The 13,613-nt window shown below is 38.3% G+C and overlaps 2 protein-coding genes across 5 annotated transcripts; one reads left to right on the plus strand and one right to left on the minus strand.

Annotated features, from left to right (window-relative positions):
• Window positions 1-1,341: 1,341 nt before the first annotated feature.
• Window positions 1,342-5,178, minus strand: LOC113723833 (transcriptional activator DEMETER-like). Its single transcript, XM_027246802.2, has 15 exons — window positions 5,047-5,178; window positions 4,880-4,959; window positions 4,662-4,746; window positions 4,480-4,571; window positions 4,342-4,410; window positions 4,178-4,214; window positions 4,012-4,094; window positions 3,374-3,808; window positions 3,057-3,093; window positions 2,909-2,966; window positions 2,504-2,643; window positions 2,340-2,405; window positions 2,029-2,143; window positions 1,878-1,916; window positions 1,342-1,516 (listed from the first exon to the last, which is right to left on the minus strand). Exons 1-15 carry the CDS (start codon window positions 5,149-5,151, stop codon window positions 1,404-1,406), a joined length of 1,554 nt encoding a protein of 517 aa, XP_027102603.2. The 5' UTR covers window positions 5,152-5,178; the 3' UTR covers window positions 1,342-1,403.
• A 93-nt stretch (window positions 5,179-5,271) lies between these two features.
• LOC113725702 (uncharacterized) lies at window positions 5,272-12,857 on the plus strand. Of its 4 annotated transcripts, XM_072074113.1 has the most exons (16): window positions 5,272-5,736; window positions 6,067-6,111; window positions 6,204-6,577; window positions 6,660-6,729; window positions 6,864-7,253; window positions 7,503-7,611; window positions 7,751-7,792; window positions 7,884-7,954; window positions 9,014-9,090; window positions 9,388-9,466; window positions 9,697-10,095; window positions 10,404-10,501; window positions 10,723-10,808; window positions 10,922-11,004; window positions 11,380-11,657; window positions 12,591-12,857. In XM_072074113.1, the coding sequence occupies exons 1-15, from the start codon at window positions 5,710-5,712 to the stop codon at window positions 11,635-11,637; spliced, it is 2,208 nt and encodes a 735-aa protein (XP_071930214.1). In that variant the 5' UTR covers window positions 5,272-5,709; the 3' UTR covers window positions 11,638-11,657; window positions 12,591-12,857. The 4 variants fall into 4 exon arrangements, with proteins under 4 accessions (XP_071930214.1, XP_071930213.1, XP_071930215.1 ...); XM_072074112.1 differs by lacking the exon at window positions 12,591-12,857 and having other exon boundaries at window positions 11,380-11,800; XM_072074114.1 differs by lacking the exon at window positions 12,591-12,857 and having other exon boundaries at window positions 9,706-10,095; window positions 11,380-11,800.
• The last annotated feature ends 756 nt before the right edge of the window (window positions 12,858-13,613 follow it).

Genomic DNA, 13,613 nt, shown 5'->3' on the forward strand with positions numbered 1-13,613 from the left:
AAAATATCGCACAAATGTATCTCTGACACAACCTATTTCTCATTCTATAACTCAGCACGGCAGCAGAATGAATTCTGCACAATGTCAGAGCCTCTGAAATTTCAGTGCGATTAGCGGCGCAAATTTTTTTTTTTTTAAATAAACTTGTCCCCAACCGTGCTGATTGGGCGCGGCCGGGCACGGTCAACAAAAAAAAAAGTGACAGGGGGATGATAGGCCAAATGTTGCACAAAACGGTACATTTTTTTTACTAATCTTTTATTCATAATCTACTCAAATTTAGGCTAATTAGACTACAAAGTGATTTACAAATCTACAAACAAAAAAAGGGATAACCTTAGAAGGGGCAGCCCCCTTTCCCCCTTCCCCACCAGGGAGATGGATGGACAGGAAAAAAAAGAAAAGAAAAAGGACCCCGAAAAATTTCGGCCATGTTTGGATTGCTAGTTTCCGTCGGAAAATATTGTCGTTTTTCGTGATCACATTTCCCTATCACCTTTTTCCCTCACATATATCAAATCGCTACAGTATTTTTTCCATGAAAAATGACGGAAAATGCAATCCAAACACAACCGAAAAATCTGTTCTGAGTTCTTCGAACGCAAAATTACTCGGTAAATTTCCAATTTTCTGTTGCCTACATGGTACAATTACCGCTTGAAGTTTGTACTGCACGTAGTGTTTTCCACTAGATTTTTAATTTTTGTCAAGTAATTTTTTTTGGTCTGGATTGTAACTTCAAGCATGCAGAGGTTTCAGCAATTTGAATCTTGCAGTGAAAAATTGTTATTTCTTGAAGGTGTCTACATTATGAACAAATCCTAAATTTTTTTTTTCCGAAGTAACAAATCCTAAACTCTTGTTCACGGACCTTGGAGATTCCTGCATAAAGTACAGAAATTTCATCAAGCGTGGTTTTATGCCAACTTTGTAATTGGTAGATACTATAGTGGGGATTTGGCCGGGGGCATATGTTGGCACTGCTTGAATTCTGATTGACCCTACTAAATTCATCTCATGCCGAAAGTATGTATATTTTCTTGGCTGTTGGTTATAATCTTGTGCAGATGAACAGATAATAGTTGGTCTAAAATTTAGTTCTTGTACCTCTTGCCACTGATATTTCTTGAGAAAAATTGGCTCATTTAATTGGAGCACTATATTGAGAAAATTGAGTTGTGACTACATCTAATACCCGTGCTTCAAGGGATTCTCACCAAGTTTGGAAAATTCTTTATGCCGCCTCAGTTACATCTGAAGCTGCATCTCCCACATAGAGATGAAACAATTGAATGTACAAACAATGGTTATGGACTGTAATCCTACTTAGCTGTATTCCTCTGCTTTCTATGGACAAGTTTTGGTTAGTTTCCGAACTGGTATCTTTTGCAGTACCCTTCCTTTTATTTGCCTTTGTCCTTATTCTTGGTGATTTTACTTGCAGTTTCATGTAATCTGTGCTGGAGAGGTCGAGGTGCTCTAGATTTCAGGTCAAATCCCCTGACACAAACAAATCCTGCAAAATGATACTTGAATGATATTAGGAAAAAGGGGATGACAGGCCTTGATATCTTCATCAAAGGTAATCAATGAGCAATGGCATAGATTCTTGATGAAAATGTGAATGAGACTTGATAAGCTCCTCTGACTTGTCCATTAACTTATCTTGTAGCAGATCAGACATGAACAAGTTTAACTGCACATGTTAAATGATCTCTAGACACAATTGCTAAATGAAAGAGTATTAGAACTCATTACATGGCCGTTTAGTTTGTAGCTGATTCCTTCTATAAGCATACTGTCAAGTTGTATTGACTAGACAGAGGAGTTTCTGAGCATTATTATATCTGTTCTTAGCATTTAAGAAGCAATCATACCTTTCCAGAAGCATTGCTGAATTACAGGAGTTGACAAGCCTGGAAAACATGAGAAAATCCTTTTGTGAGTCTTTTTTTGCTTTTCACCATTCCAAAGCTTGGTATTGGACCAGTGATTAATTCATATCGGATCAATAATATTCCATTAAACCTCTAAATATGCTCGTGACAGATGTCCCAAAGTACACAGTGCGCCTTGGAAGTTGCCATAGCCAGTCTCTTGGAACATCAATTGGATTCATATTGGATTCATGATCAGCAAACATCTGAAAATAATAAATCATGTGACTTGTAATTTTACTTGCTCACGGTACTCTTGGTCCTGATATTGTATGTACCTTCTTTAGATAACACGAAAAAATTTAAGGACTCCATTGGCAGGTATGAACTCCCTACCATGGCATGCAAGATGTTGATGAGCAGGCAACAAGTGTAACTACTCTCTATCAATAGTTTAGTTACCTCATTAACTTGGAAGTATGTTCCATTTAGTGGGAAGCTACCCCTCATTGCTGTCCTGCATGGTATCTGTAAAAAGGCAGGTATCTTTAGCTAAAAGTAGCACTTGAATCACTTCTCTGTTGATAGTTACTCTGGTTACTTGTCTAGCACATTTTTTTGCTCACCAGAAGTGTGCCTCTGACTGTCTCTGATTTTGCCTCCTTTGTACTATGGCACATAAAACAACTCTTCTCATTGCGAAGTCTGCCTGATCCTTGGAGGCTGCATTTACTTGCAGGAGGTTGAGTTGAATTTGCAGTTTCACCTAATTGAGTGGTTCACAGAATAAAAGATCAAATCATCAATTATGTCAGAGTCAAAAGATGAATTTCAATATCAATTTGGTCTTTTTGAACCCTTGCTTCCTGTTCATCTTGTCCATTTTCTTCTTGTTTTCCATGCATCTTTTTACTTTGAGATATGTAGGATTAGTTTAGTCTCTTTTCCTGGAGCAGTTTTAGGACCCTCCATCGACATTCTTTATGACAACATGAGTCTAAGTTAAAATTTATCGGTAAGGTACATTCTACCTGGACTCCATATTGCCAAAAGGTATGGACTTGGATCATCACGTTCTCGTCTATCCATCTGAAGGTTTAAGAGAGTGGGTCAATACAAATCAAGTTCAGTTGCTGTGGGCAATATTTAAATGAAGAAACAAAAGAGATTGCCGCTAACCCCTTCTAGTAGTGAATGTGTATCTGGAAGTTCATGCCTGCAGCAAATTGGAAGGGTCATACATATTGATATGCAATAAACACCATCAAAGAATTTTTTTTATTCTATTATCTACTAAATTTGAAACAAGAAAGACTCCTTTAACTGTTTAATGAATTTGTCTACTTTGTGCTAATTTATCAGAGTCGGCAGTTGCAATGGCAAGCAGGCAAAAGAGATATAAGCATATGTAGAATCTGATTTTAGGAAGGAAAAAAAGAAGAAAAAATAAATGTTCTGATGCTTCTAGAGCTAGGTTTAATTTCCCAGAAACTTACACTTGGTGCTCCGTTCGTGGTCGACTCACACTCTTTAATTTTGGTGCAGGAATTGAAGCTGCTGATGGATCCAAAGCAACTAAAGCTCTGGACACGTCACCTGGTTGAAGTTCCATATTCTGCACTTGCAAGACACTCTCCACGTTCATTTTTAATTCTTCAAAGCTGTGTTTGATTGTAGGGATTTCATCAGGGTCTTCATAGAACACGTCTTCGATGTCACTTTCTGACACTTCAGAGGATGGTTCTGGTGTGGTTGGTTCTTCAATAATTGGTTCACAGCTGGTCCTAATGTACTGTGATTCCAAACCCTCACTAGTTTCAGTAGGAGGCAACAGCATGGGCTTCACAACTATAGATGCATTTCCATTGGCAACAGAAGTAGTTGAACTGTCTATGCTTCTTTCTTCTGGCGCTGGGAGGGCTAGCCTTGCGCTGCAGTCACATTATTGTTTATGTCATATATTAAATGCATGTGAGGACGTGTGCTGGACTATAGAGCATGGTTGAGTGGTTCCTACCCTCCATTAAAGATGCACAACTATTGAGGTATTTCATGTTTCACTTCTCTCTCTAGAAAGTTGCTTAATTAAAGTTCCATAGTAGGTGATCATTAGTGGAAACACTTGATAAGTTACCTTGCAAAGGCGCTTGCGAAGTGCCTACATTCTGGTCGTAATGGACATGCATTGCAGTTTGGCTTGGTCTTTGTGCAGAAAACCTATGTCAAATTTATAAGTAGACACTCAGTCTTTGCAAACGTTAAAGAGTCTAACAAACTTTGAAACAAATGTCTTTACATACCTTTCCAAATGTAATCATCTGATAGTGTAATTCATATCTGCAGGTTGACTAAAAACTATATTAGTCAAGGGAAATCTGTGGTGGGAAAGTCCCAAGAATGGTTTCATTGATGTGAGGATAATTTCAAAGTGACAAATGTTTCAGGAAAAGATTAAGGAACTTACAAAGTTCTCTGATCCAGCTTACAAAGTCTGGGCCAAAGATATTTCTGGATTGACTCTAGTACGGGGTATCTGCACAAAAACGCAGTTGGTATCCTGCATAATAATTCATTGTGGATATTGATTGGCAGCATCACTTACAGTTCGAGAAGATGCAGCTGCAATGACTCAGGAAGTGGTTGAAGAGGGACCCATCCTAGACGCACAGCAATTCGTCCAACATTTGTATCAACCTAAGAAACCCAAGATCAAGGTTCTTTGTGATAAATTTATAATGCCCTATCAGAAGTAAAATTTATGAATAGTGGATGAATGAACCTTACCAGGAAAGCAATTTGATGGAGTGTTAGTAATCGCACACACTCCACACTCTTCAGTCCCAGACCTCGTATACTCAATAAATAATCCCTGAAGTTTGGTACAATTGAGAAAGCAAGAAAACATGATTGTCTATATCAATTACTACCAAATACTGAAGCTATGAGGATGAATATTGGTCCTTGTCATTCTGTGCTCTTAGTGGATTCTTTGAAGAACTTACTTTGCTTGGTCTGCTGGAACATCCCTCAACCATTCCAGGTCAATGCTGCCATGTTCTGTGACCAGTCTATTGAGGAAATCCTGCAGTATATGGACACAATATCGTCATTGTAAATGTATCAATTCTAATCAAGTAAGCTACAAGAATACATTGGGTTTTATCCCTACCTTGATTCTCTCAGTTAGCATGTTGTTCATTCCTCTTTCCTTGATAGTCTCAGAAATTGTCTGAACATCAGCATTTTGTAGAGCTTCATAGTCCAGCGAGTCCATGGTGTCCTTGTTTCTTTCCTTTTTTTCCACCCTTTGACAATACCTTCTTTCTCAAGCTATCCCAATCAAATGACTTTGTCTTTTCTAGTTCTTGCTTTTTCTTTCTTGCATTTGAGCTCTTAGTGCCCACCCAACTGTAAAAAGCCTTTTATTTATTTTTTTTTTTCCTCTAGCGGCAACAGTTAGCTTAGCCTAATCTACTCCTACTCTTAAGGGGGGACTTACTATTTAAGGGAAGCGACTCTAATGAGTGGGCCAATTGAGTCGGGGGAACCTGACGGGGACTTAACCACCGTCTGACCAGACGGATGCACCACTCACCCGCATGAATTTAGAACACTTCTCAACTTAAGCCTATTGGGAGTTGGTTTACTGTAAAAAGCCTTTTAACAAGCTTCATTAAGTAATCAACTTAAGCCCACTAGGCCAATGCCGATGTCCACTTCACTGCAACCCAATGGCCAACTGCCCCGCTACCGTGATTAGTGACAGAACCTTCTCCATGTTCATTCTCGTTGCTTCTCCTTCGACCGCTTGTTCTATTTAAGGAGGGTTTTGATGGAGACAAGTAGGCCTAGAACGCAGGTTGATTTCTAATCTTTCTTTCTTCCTTCTTTTATTTGTTTGTATGTACTCTACTTGCATCGATATTGTCCAGTGGATTCTACTTCTCAATGTGTTAACAAAAAAGGGGAAAAAAAAGAACTTTGTACCACTATGTTTCAAGATGAAGAAACAAAAGCATTCCATTTTCACTCACTTAAAAAAAAAGGAAAAAGAAAAAAGCATTCCAGTTTCGGGAGGGGGAGTTTGGCGTTTCTGAGGTGAGATTTTCTATTTTCCTGACATGAGTACGTAGTTGAGGTAGTTGTCTTATTGAGCATGTCTGTTATAATGGTTCCTATATGATTTCAGGGTTATAAATCCTATGATGATGAAGAGAGTTATTGTCCAAAATTGGTATTCACTTTGATCCAGTAGCTTGCTAGCTTATTAAATGCACTTCACGACATGCACTGACGTGTTTCATTCATTGAAATCTTTGTCATCAGGAAGCTTGGAGGAATCGATTCGAAACGGAGCTTAAGCGTTTCATTGAAGATGATAAGAAGCATGAGTTTGTGAAGCTACTAAGGAGCCAATCTGATATAGCTCACAAGTATTTTGACGAAGCAGGCCATCCACTGTCATATTTCGTTTTAGGTTACTGCTTGCAGTATTGTGCACTTAATTGTACAGAAGCATTGCTTGGAGGGGAGACTGGTGTAACGCTGAATTTAGATAAACTTGGAACGACTCCACTCCATAGGGCAGCAATTTCATTATCTCCTAAATTAACAAAGTATTGTCTAAAATCTGGTTGGCACTGCGACGGAAAAGATGATAACGGTTTACAGCCTTTAGATGATGCTCTTCTTGGATTAAGGTCAAATTTCAATTATTATCCAAACCTTTATAATTGGCTACTAGGTTATTGCTAATTGCTATATTTCATGTAATTGCTGCAGGAACAGGGTTTTTTGGACTCTAGAACAATCACTGTACTCGTTGATTTTTGAGCTTACTGGAGAGGGAATGGTAAAGAATGTTATTGCCCTTTGTGATGGTTTTTGATGAAATCATAGTGTCCAAATTTGTTTCACACAGTATGGCTACTTATGTCTTATTAGGAACTGCTTTTTCCTTATTTTATTTTTGCCATTTTGTGGCAGATTGAGCCGACCCAGACTATGAGGTTGCTGATAGAAAATACGTCTGAATCAAATGTTTCGGAAATCATTTGTCGTTATGGAACAGAAGCAAAAATAGTAGAGTTGGCCATGTTGCTTATTGTGTCGACAGATATAAAACATATCAGGGTTGACAATCTTTACTTGCCCAGTAATGTTTCCTCAGTGGATCAGTTGACCTTACGCCAATTTGTTGTCAATGAGATTGTAATGCTTGAAAACAAGTTGCGTAATGTTGTGGCGGTTGGCAGCTACAATTTGGCACAGTGCAGGGAAATGAAGAAATCAATGATGTCTACGTTGTTGTTACTTGAGATTTTTCAGAGGACTGGGCCTGAGATCGGACGGGCTGTTAGACGGACAGGTCAAACTGTATGTTGCTCTAGTATTTTAACTCTTTTAATTTTCACTTGGGCAATTAATTTCTACATCATGTTTTTGTTATTTTGGGAAGGAGATTGAATAGTTGTTGCAGCTTAACTTTTACAGGCACAAGCATATGTTTGTCCAAAATGCATGGGTGTAATCTCTTTTGATAGGATGGATAGATTTTTTTTTTTTTATTTTGAAATTCAAATCTGTCATAGCTTGTCATTAGTGCACCAATTCTGATGACTGCAGTATCCCTCAACAGCTGATGCTATTGGATGTGTGTTTGAATGTTCAGACTTTAAATTGAGCAGCCAAGAGACTTCCTATCTTTTGAAGTCAAGCTGTACGCCAATTTCATGTCGTGAACTCTTAACTCTTCGTCTTTTCTTTTCCCTTAGTTTCTGTCTTTCTTTTCTGATTATTAGATGGTGCATCATCTTGATCAGCAATACTGACACTTTAATTGTGTTTCTTGGTTTCTTTCGTGGTCATAAAAGTTAAGTTGGATCTACCAGCAGATAGAGTGCAACCTATTTCAGGTTTTTTGCGTGATCCTCATTTATAAATTGATGTTGCTTGTTTCACAATTGGTTAACAGATTATTTTCGATGTCTACTTCCAACCATGCAGAGGAGCGTCTACCTGGACTCCACAGTTATTCCCTGTCTGGCATACCAGAGCTAGATTCCTTCAAGACAATGGTATTGTAACTTATGAACTGTTCTCATGGGAACATCTGTTCTTGTGGCTTACTGACAAGAAGTCTGTTCTAGATGTTTGCTTTGAATGGTTATTTCCTAATACATTTAGGTTTGCTTTTTGGCATTTGAGCATGTCAAGAGGTGAAAAAATATCAGTAAGCCTCTGTTTTATGAGCTGAAAACATCACTTCAAGTTTGCCTTTAAAAGTTAATTAGATTTTGTCATTTCATTAATCAACATTTTGGGCTTCATTTAAATGGTCAATGAGCTTTTCCTGTCAAATATTGTTCTGTTTTCATATCATACTAGGGTAGGATGGAGAGTTTGGATTACAAATTATGTGTGGTGTTCCTTTCTGTTCTCTTTTACCATGAATGGTGGACTCTTCTCCTGGACAGCAGCTCTGTTGGTGGTGACACGGGTGGAATGAACCCAAGAGAAAATCAGGGGGGGAGGGTTCAAAGTTTTTATTGTTGTTTATATAACTCTATGTGCATGAGTTGGACACACATATGCGGATGCACACATACATCACATAGGATGATTTTTGAGTCATCTGAGCACTTCGCCTGAGTCCATGCAACATGGCTTTTGAAGCATTATATGTGGTGGTTTTACAAGCACTCAATTTAACTTCCAATGTGTGTGTATTTCCGGTAGGTTTGTCTTTTGTTGCAAAATATGTTGATGGCTTTGATCAACCGGGAGCTTTCCCATTTTAGAATTACAACTCAGTTTTTGTTATATAAACTTTATATTAGACAAATTGTAGGTTCTTTAGACATCTAGGTGATGGTCATCAAGTTGTGTTAGATGCTTTTCCAATGTCTACTTCTGAACGCAATGGTGGTTGCTCTGTCATCTATTTGTTTAGGCCTGTGCTCAGTCTTGTGATTTATCAACAAAAAGCTCTTGTTCTGATTTGCTAATGCGAATATCTGCCTGGAGCAAATTATTTTATGTATCCATGTACTCCAAGTAGTTATAGGCTCCTCATTATTTGTCAGCTTTTTCTGCCATCTCATTGCTTACCTAATTTAACTTGTCATCTTTAACAGCCTAATTTTGGGTGGGATGAAACTGATCCTGAGCATCAGAAGCTACTTCCGATGCGCACTGTAATTGAAAAGTTAAGGTAGGAAATATGTATGTCCTTAGTGCTTTCTTAGTGCTAATTCTCATTTGGAATGTAATCTACACTATGACAACACCCCCCCCCCCCCCCCAAAAAAAACACAAAAAAAAAAACCCCGGCGGGGGCCTTAAAAAAAATTCTTGGCTCTTTTAGATGGGATGTTACACGGATTTTGTGTCCTTGTCCTCCCGTCCCCTGGTTTGTATCTTTGCCATGTGCATCTGTGGATCTTTCTTGTGCTTTCTTTTGAATCCATGCATTTTGTCCAGTCTGACTTTTTCTTCCCATTTTTCTTAGTTCTGCTGCAAGTGTATGGCAATGGAAACCAAACGAATCCATATTTAAGTTGGTTATGATGCTTTTCCTTCTGAAAATGGTATGTTCTTCTGCTAATTCTGCTTTTGACATGTTACTTTTTTACCAATGCAGTGAGAAAGAGCTAATTTTAGCATCAGTTGTGTTAAATCCATATTTAAGTTGGTTATGATGCTTTTCCTTCTGAAAATGGCATGTTCTTCTGCTAATTCTGCTTTTGACATGTTACTTTTTTACCAATGTATTGAGAAAGAGCTAATTTTAGCGTCAGTTGTGTTAAACTGATTGCAGCTGTGGCAGAAAGAAACTTGGGGGATTGCTTGCTCACTTGCACGGAGCTCAGAGAAAATAAATGAGATTGCTTGCTGGTATGCCAAGGAGGGTAAACTGATTGAGTTGTCTATTATACTAATGGTGGCAAGGGAGAAGGTCATGCGCCCAATTGTCTTTCGGATTAGGGGCGAGAAATCTCATAGGTCCATGACATTTCTACAGTTCGTCAATAGTGAATTGGCCCAAGCAATTGATCTGGAGTGCAGATTAACTGGAAGAAAGACAAAGCTAGAAGAAGAACTGAAAAAGCTATGCAAACAAAGGAAGTTGGTTATGATGTCTGCTCTTGGGCTGCTAGAAATTTTTGAGAAGGCTGGAGCTGCCCTTCAAACATACTTTTGGTCAGAGAGAGGAAATGTAGGTTTGCTTTTTAATTTCATCCTTTTAGTTTTGTTTAGCTTGCTTTAAGATGTCTGTAAAATTCTCATCTACTGGCACTGGTTTTTGTGTAGGTTCTTGAAGTTTTTATTCTTTTTTTTTATTATTAGTTTTTTGGTTGATGATTTGCACTTGTTGTGCTAGAGTTATGTTTGAGTGCATTAGAATTTGCGTCTTCCCTTTCCCCCTCCCCTTTGCAAGGCATAGAGTTTCCCCTTGAACCAAAAAGATTTGCATCTTCTCTGGTTTGTTGCATTTACACTGCCTTATATGGTGTTTATTTTCAGGTGCAAAAGGAAAAAGTTATCAAAGAGGTCTCCGTGCTGCTATCAGAAGCTGGTTTCAACTTAAAAGAAGACATTGAACTGCATGATCCAGTTGAGAGGTCTGTTCTTACTGTTCCTTGAACTCAGGATTTGGTTGCTCCAGTTGCTTCATTCCTCATCTTTGTAAAATTTGTCAATTGCATTTAAATAGAATCAATTCTTTTATAGCACACTTTGTAAGACCTTTGGAGTTTATGAATGAATGAAAAGTTGAGACATACATATGTGATGTAAGTATGCATAATTGTGATAACATACATTTGCATTCATGTATTCAAAGTTCGATGGAGGTTGAACAACAGAATGAGGCACTACAAGATCCACACACGAGTTCCTGTACGTTACAAGGTCGAAACACAGTTGATGGTATGTTGATTTATTTAGTCTAGTCAAATAGTAGGCTGCATGTTGCGCTACCATGTTTGTAGGCCCGGAGTATGTGATGCTTCTCATATTGTCTAATTTTTCACTGTATGCAGAAATGTCTACAGAAAGAGGATGTCAAATGCAACACCTTACAAGGCTGTCTTATGTGTTACCGTGTGGTTTTGTTGAGACATATGTAAGGAAAACAAGAACGATCACCTCTCTAAGTGGCATATGGCTGTCAGAAGTATTGGCTTTTACGTATAAATCAATATCTTGAAATATTGCCGAACCACCATGTGTGTAAATTGGGCATAGGTTTTTGTGGGAGCCCTCGTGAATTTGAAATTTTTATCACCTTTGAGTTGTGGCAGCACAGTTGCATGTAGTCTATGCTTCATGTAGTCTGTCGAGGATGGTGATGGTTTCATCTCTTGAGATCATCAAATCTCATTCAATAGCAGTAAAATATAGTATCATTTTGCCCCTTTTGAGTATGTATGTCTATTAACCAGGAACCAACTGATTTGAGTCATTTTGCCTTTTGCACGTTAATTGGGACGGATGAAAGGGTTCGTGTGGTGACATGAGGAACTTTCTTTTCACACGATATCCAAGGGAGTGCTCTAATTTGCCATCTGGTGCCCAGTCTTTTCGTGCATTTTGGACATCAAAAGACAGCAAAGCCAGCTACTGTACTGGCTTTCCAAAAGCATTGGAGGTTCAAGGCGGTGCTGTGAGAGGAGTCGTCAATTCGCTCGTGCAGAAATTTCCAGCCAGCAAGCGTTTTGCCTCCGTTGCATTAGCAGTCATTAGACATGCTGCCTGATATCGAGTGCTATGTGAAAGGTAATGCGAAACAAGTTCTTTAGAACCTTACCTGGATGAAGTTAATTACTACTTGTAAGCTCAGGTATTTTAGTTTAGGATGTTATGGTGGTTTGTTGATTACTTTTTAGGTCGCAGTCCTAGTAAATTTAGGTGTTTTGCCTCTTGCCTTTGTTCTCCATATGTGCATCTCTCTTTTTCTCACCCTTACACATTCAAAGACAAGCGTATATTGACATATCCTCATCGAATATCTGCAAAATTAGACTAAAATCTATGGGGGTTAGCAGAAATTGCAATCTTGAGAGAGAGAGAGAGAGAGGGGGGGGGGGGGGGGATGGATCTCCGATCAGCGGTAAGAGAGTGTGAAGCCACCACTAGCCCAAATCCCAATAGAGAAAATTGCAACGGAATAGAGAGGGGAGATTCTGATGGCTCGTGCTTCGATCTTAATGGTGACTTTCGAGGAACTGGCGGGATTTGGGGAGTTCTGTGTAGCGTGCAATGGAGATTGCTGGTGAATGGAAACTAGGAGGCATAGGCCCCAATTTGATCTAGCGATTTTCACTTGTTGAGAATTAAACCCAACACGAGAAATTAAACCAACTTGTTGAGAATTGAACCCAAGTTTTTTCTGGGAAAATTACTTTCAAGTAAGATGTCTTCCCATGGATGGCATTGTACACCCTACCAAACGGGCCCTCAGTTTTCTGCATTTTCAAACCCTAACTTCTTTGTTTCTGCTTGAAATCCAGCTTCATGCATGCGCAAGTGGTGCAAGTACGACTCCACTATGAAGCTTACAACGCCTTTAATTCCTAAAAAATCAAGCTTTTCTTATAGGCGGCCAAGATAGCAAATTCAATTAATGCATACGGATCGAACATCGTCAATTAATAAGAACAGCAGACTGTCTTGACTCTCAAACTCTCACTTTTTCACCTCTTATTGCAGGTCAGAAATCCTCCCTGCATCCGAAAGATTGTCGGTTCTGGCTTTTATTAGACAGCAATATCATCGATTTCTAAACGTATTTTGATACGGACAGGAGTTCCAATGAATGCCATACATCTTCGACCTGTTGATCCCCAAATGTAATTATCCCAGCATTGTTCCGTGTCAGCTTGCAGCGACATTATTCGTGCGCCTGCACTTTTAAGGCCCTATTGCGATATTCGGATACGTAATCGAGCCTTTTCTTCTAAGAACACCTCTTCTTAATTGCAATGGGATATGGAAGCTTGGGATGAGACTCAAGCTGGACAATCAATAAAGGTGGTTAAGAGAAGTACATTGACAGGAAGAAACCCCCAATCTAGGGGCCCGGGTTTTTTCGGTTGGGGGCGGTGGTGGGGATTGTGGAAGTGGTGATGGATAAGTTAATACTTTGAACTTCAGTCGTGAACCCAAATTCCTCGGTTAACATGTTCATGTCCGGTCAGATTCTAGTGCAGATACTACCACTGAGGGTAGAGGTGTCAAAATGGGTGACTTGGACGGATTTGGATTGGGTAAAATGGATAATGAGTATAAGTGAGTCAACTCATTTATACCCATTTAATTAAATGGGTATAAATGAATAAGTCAAAAAATAAATTGGATAACCCAATTACCCATTTATAACCCATTTATTTTAACTTTTTGTAAACTCATTTAAATTCATTTTTGCAAATTAAGTTATCAATTTATACCACTCTTTGTACCCATCATTAGTTTTAAATATTTATTTATAACATTCAATAAACTTAATTACCAAATTTTTTTCATTTATACTCTATGTCACAAAATTACCTATTATTTAATAATTAAATAATAAGAATATAAAATTTTGAACTAAGTACTATAAAAATGAATATAAAAACTTAATCCAAAAATTTTGAACCCCTAACATTTTTTTCATATATAAATTTAAAATTTCATTTTAGAAAGATAAGAAAATAGGCTAAAATTTATTATAAATTAGTAATGCTAAAAAAT

This window comes from Coffea arabica, chromosome 2c (genome assembly GCF_036785885.1).
Source record: "Coffea arabica cultivar ET-39 chromosome 2c, Coffea Arabica ET-39 HiFi, whole genome shotgun sequence".
NCBI lineage: Eukaryota > Viridiplantae > Streptophyta > Magnoliopsida > Gentianales > Rubiaceae > Coffea > Coffea arabica.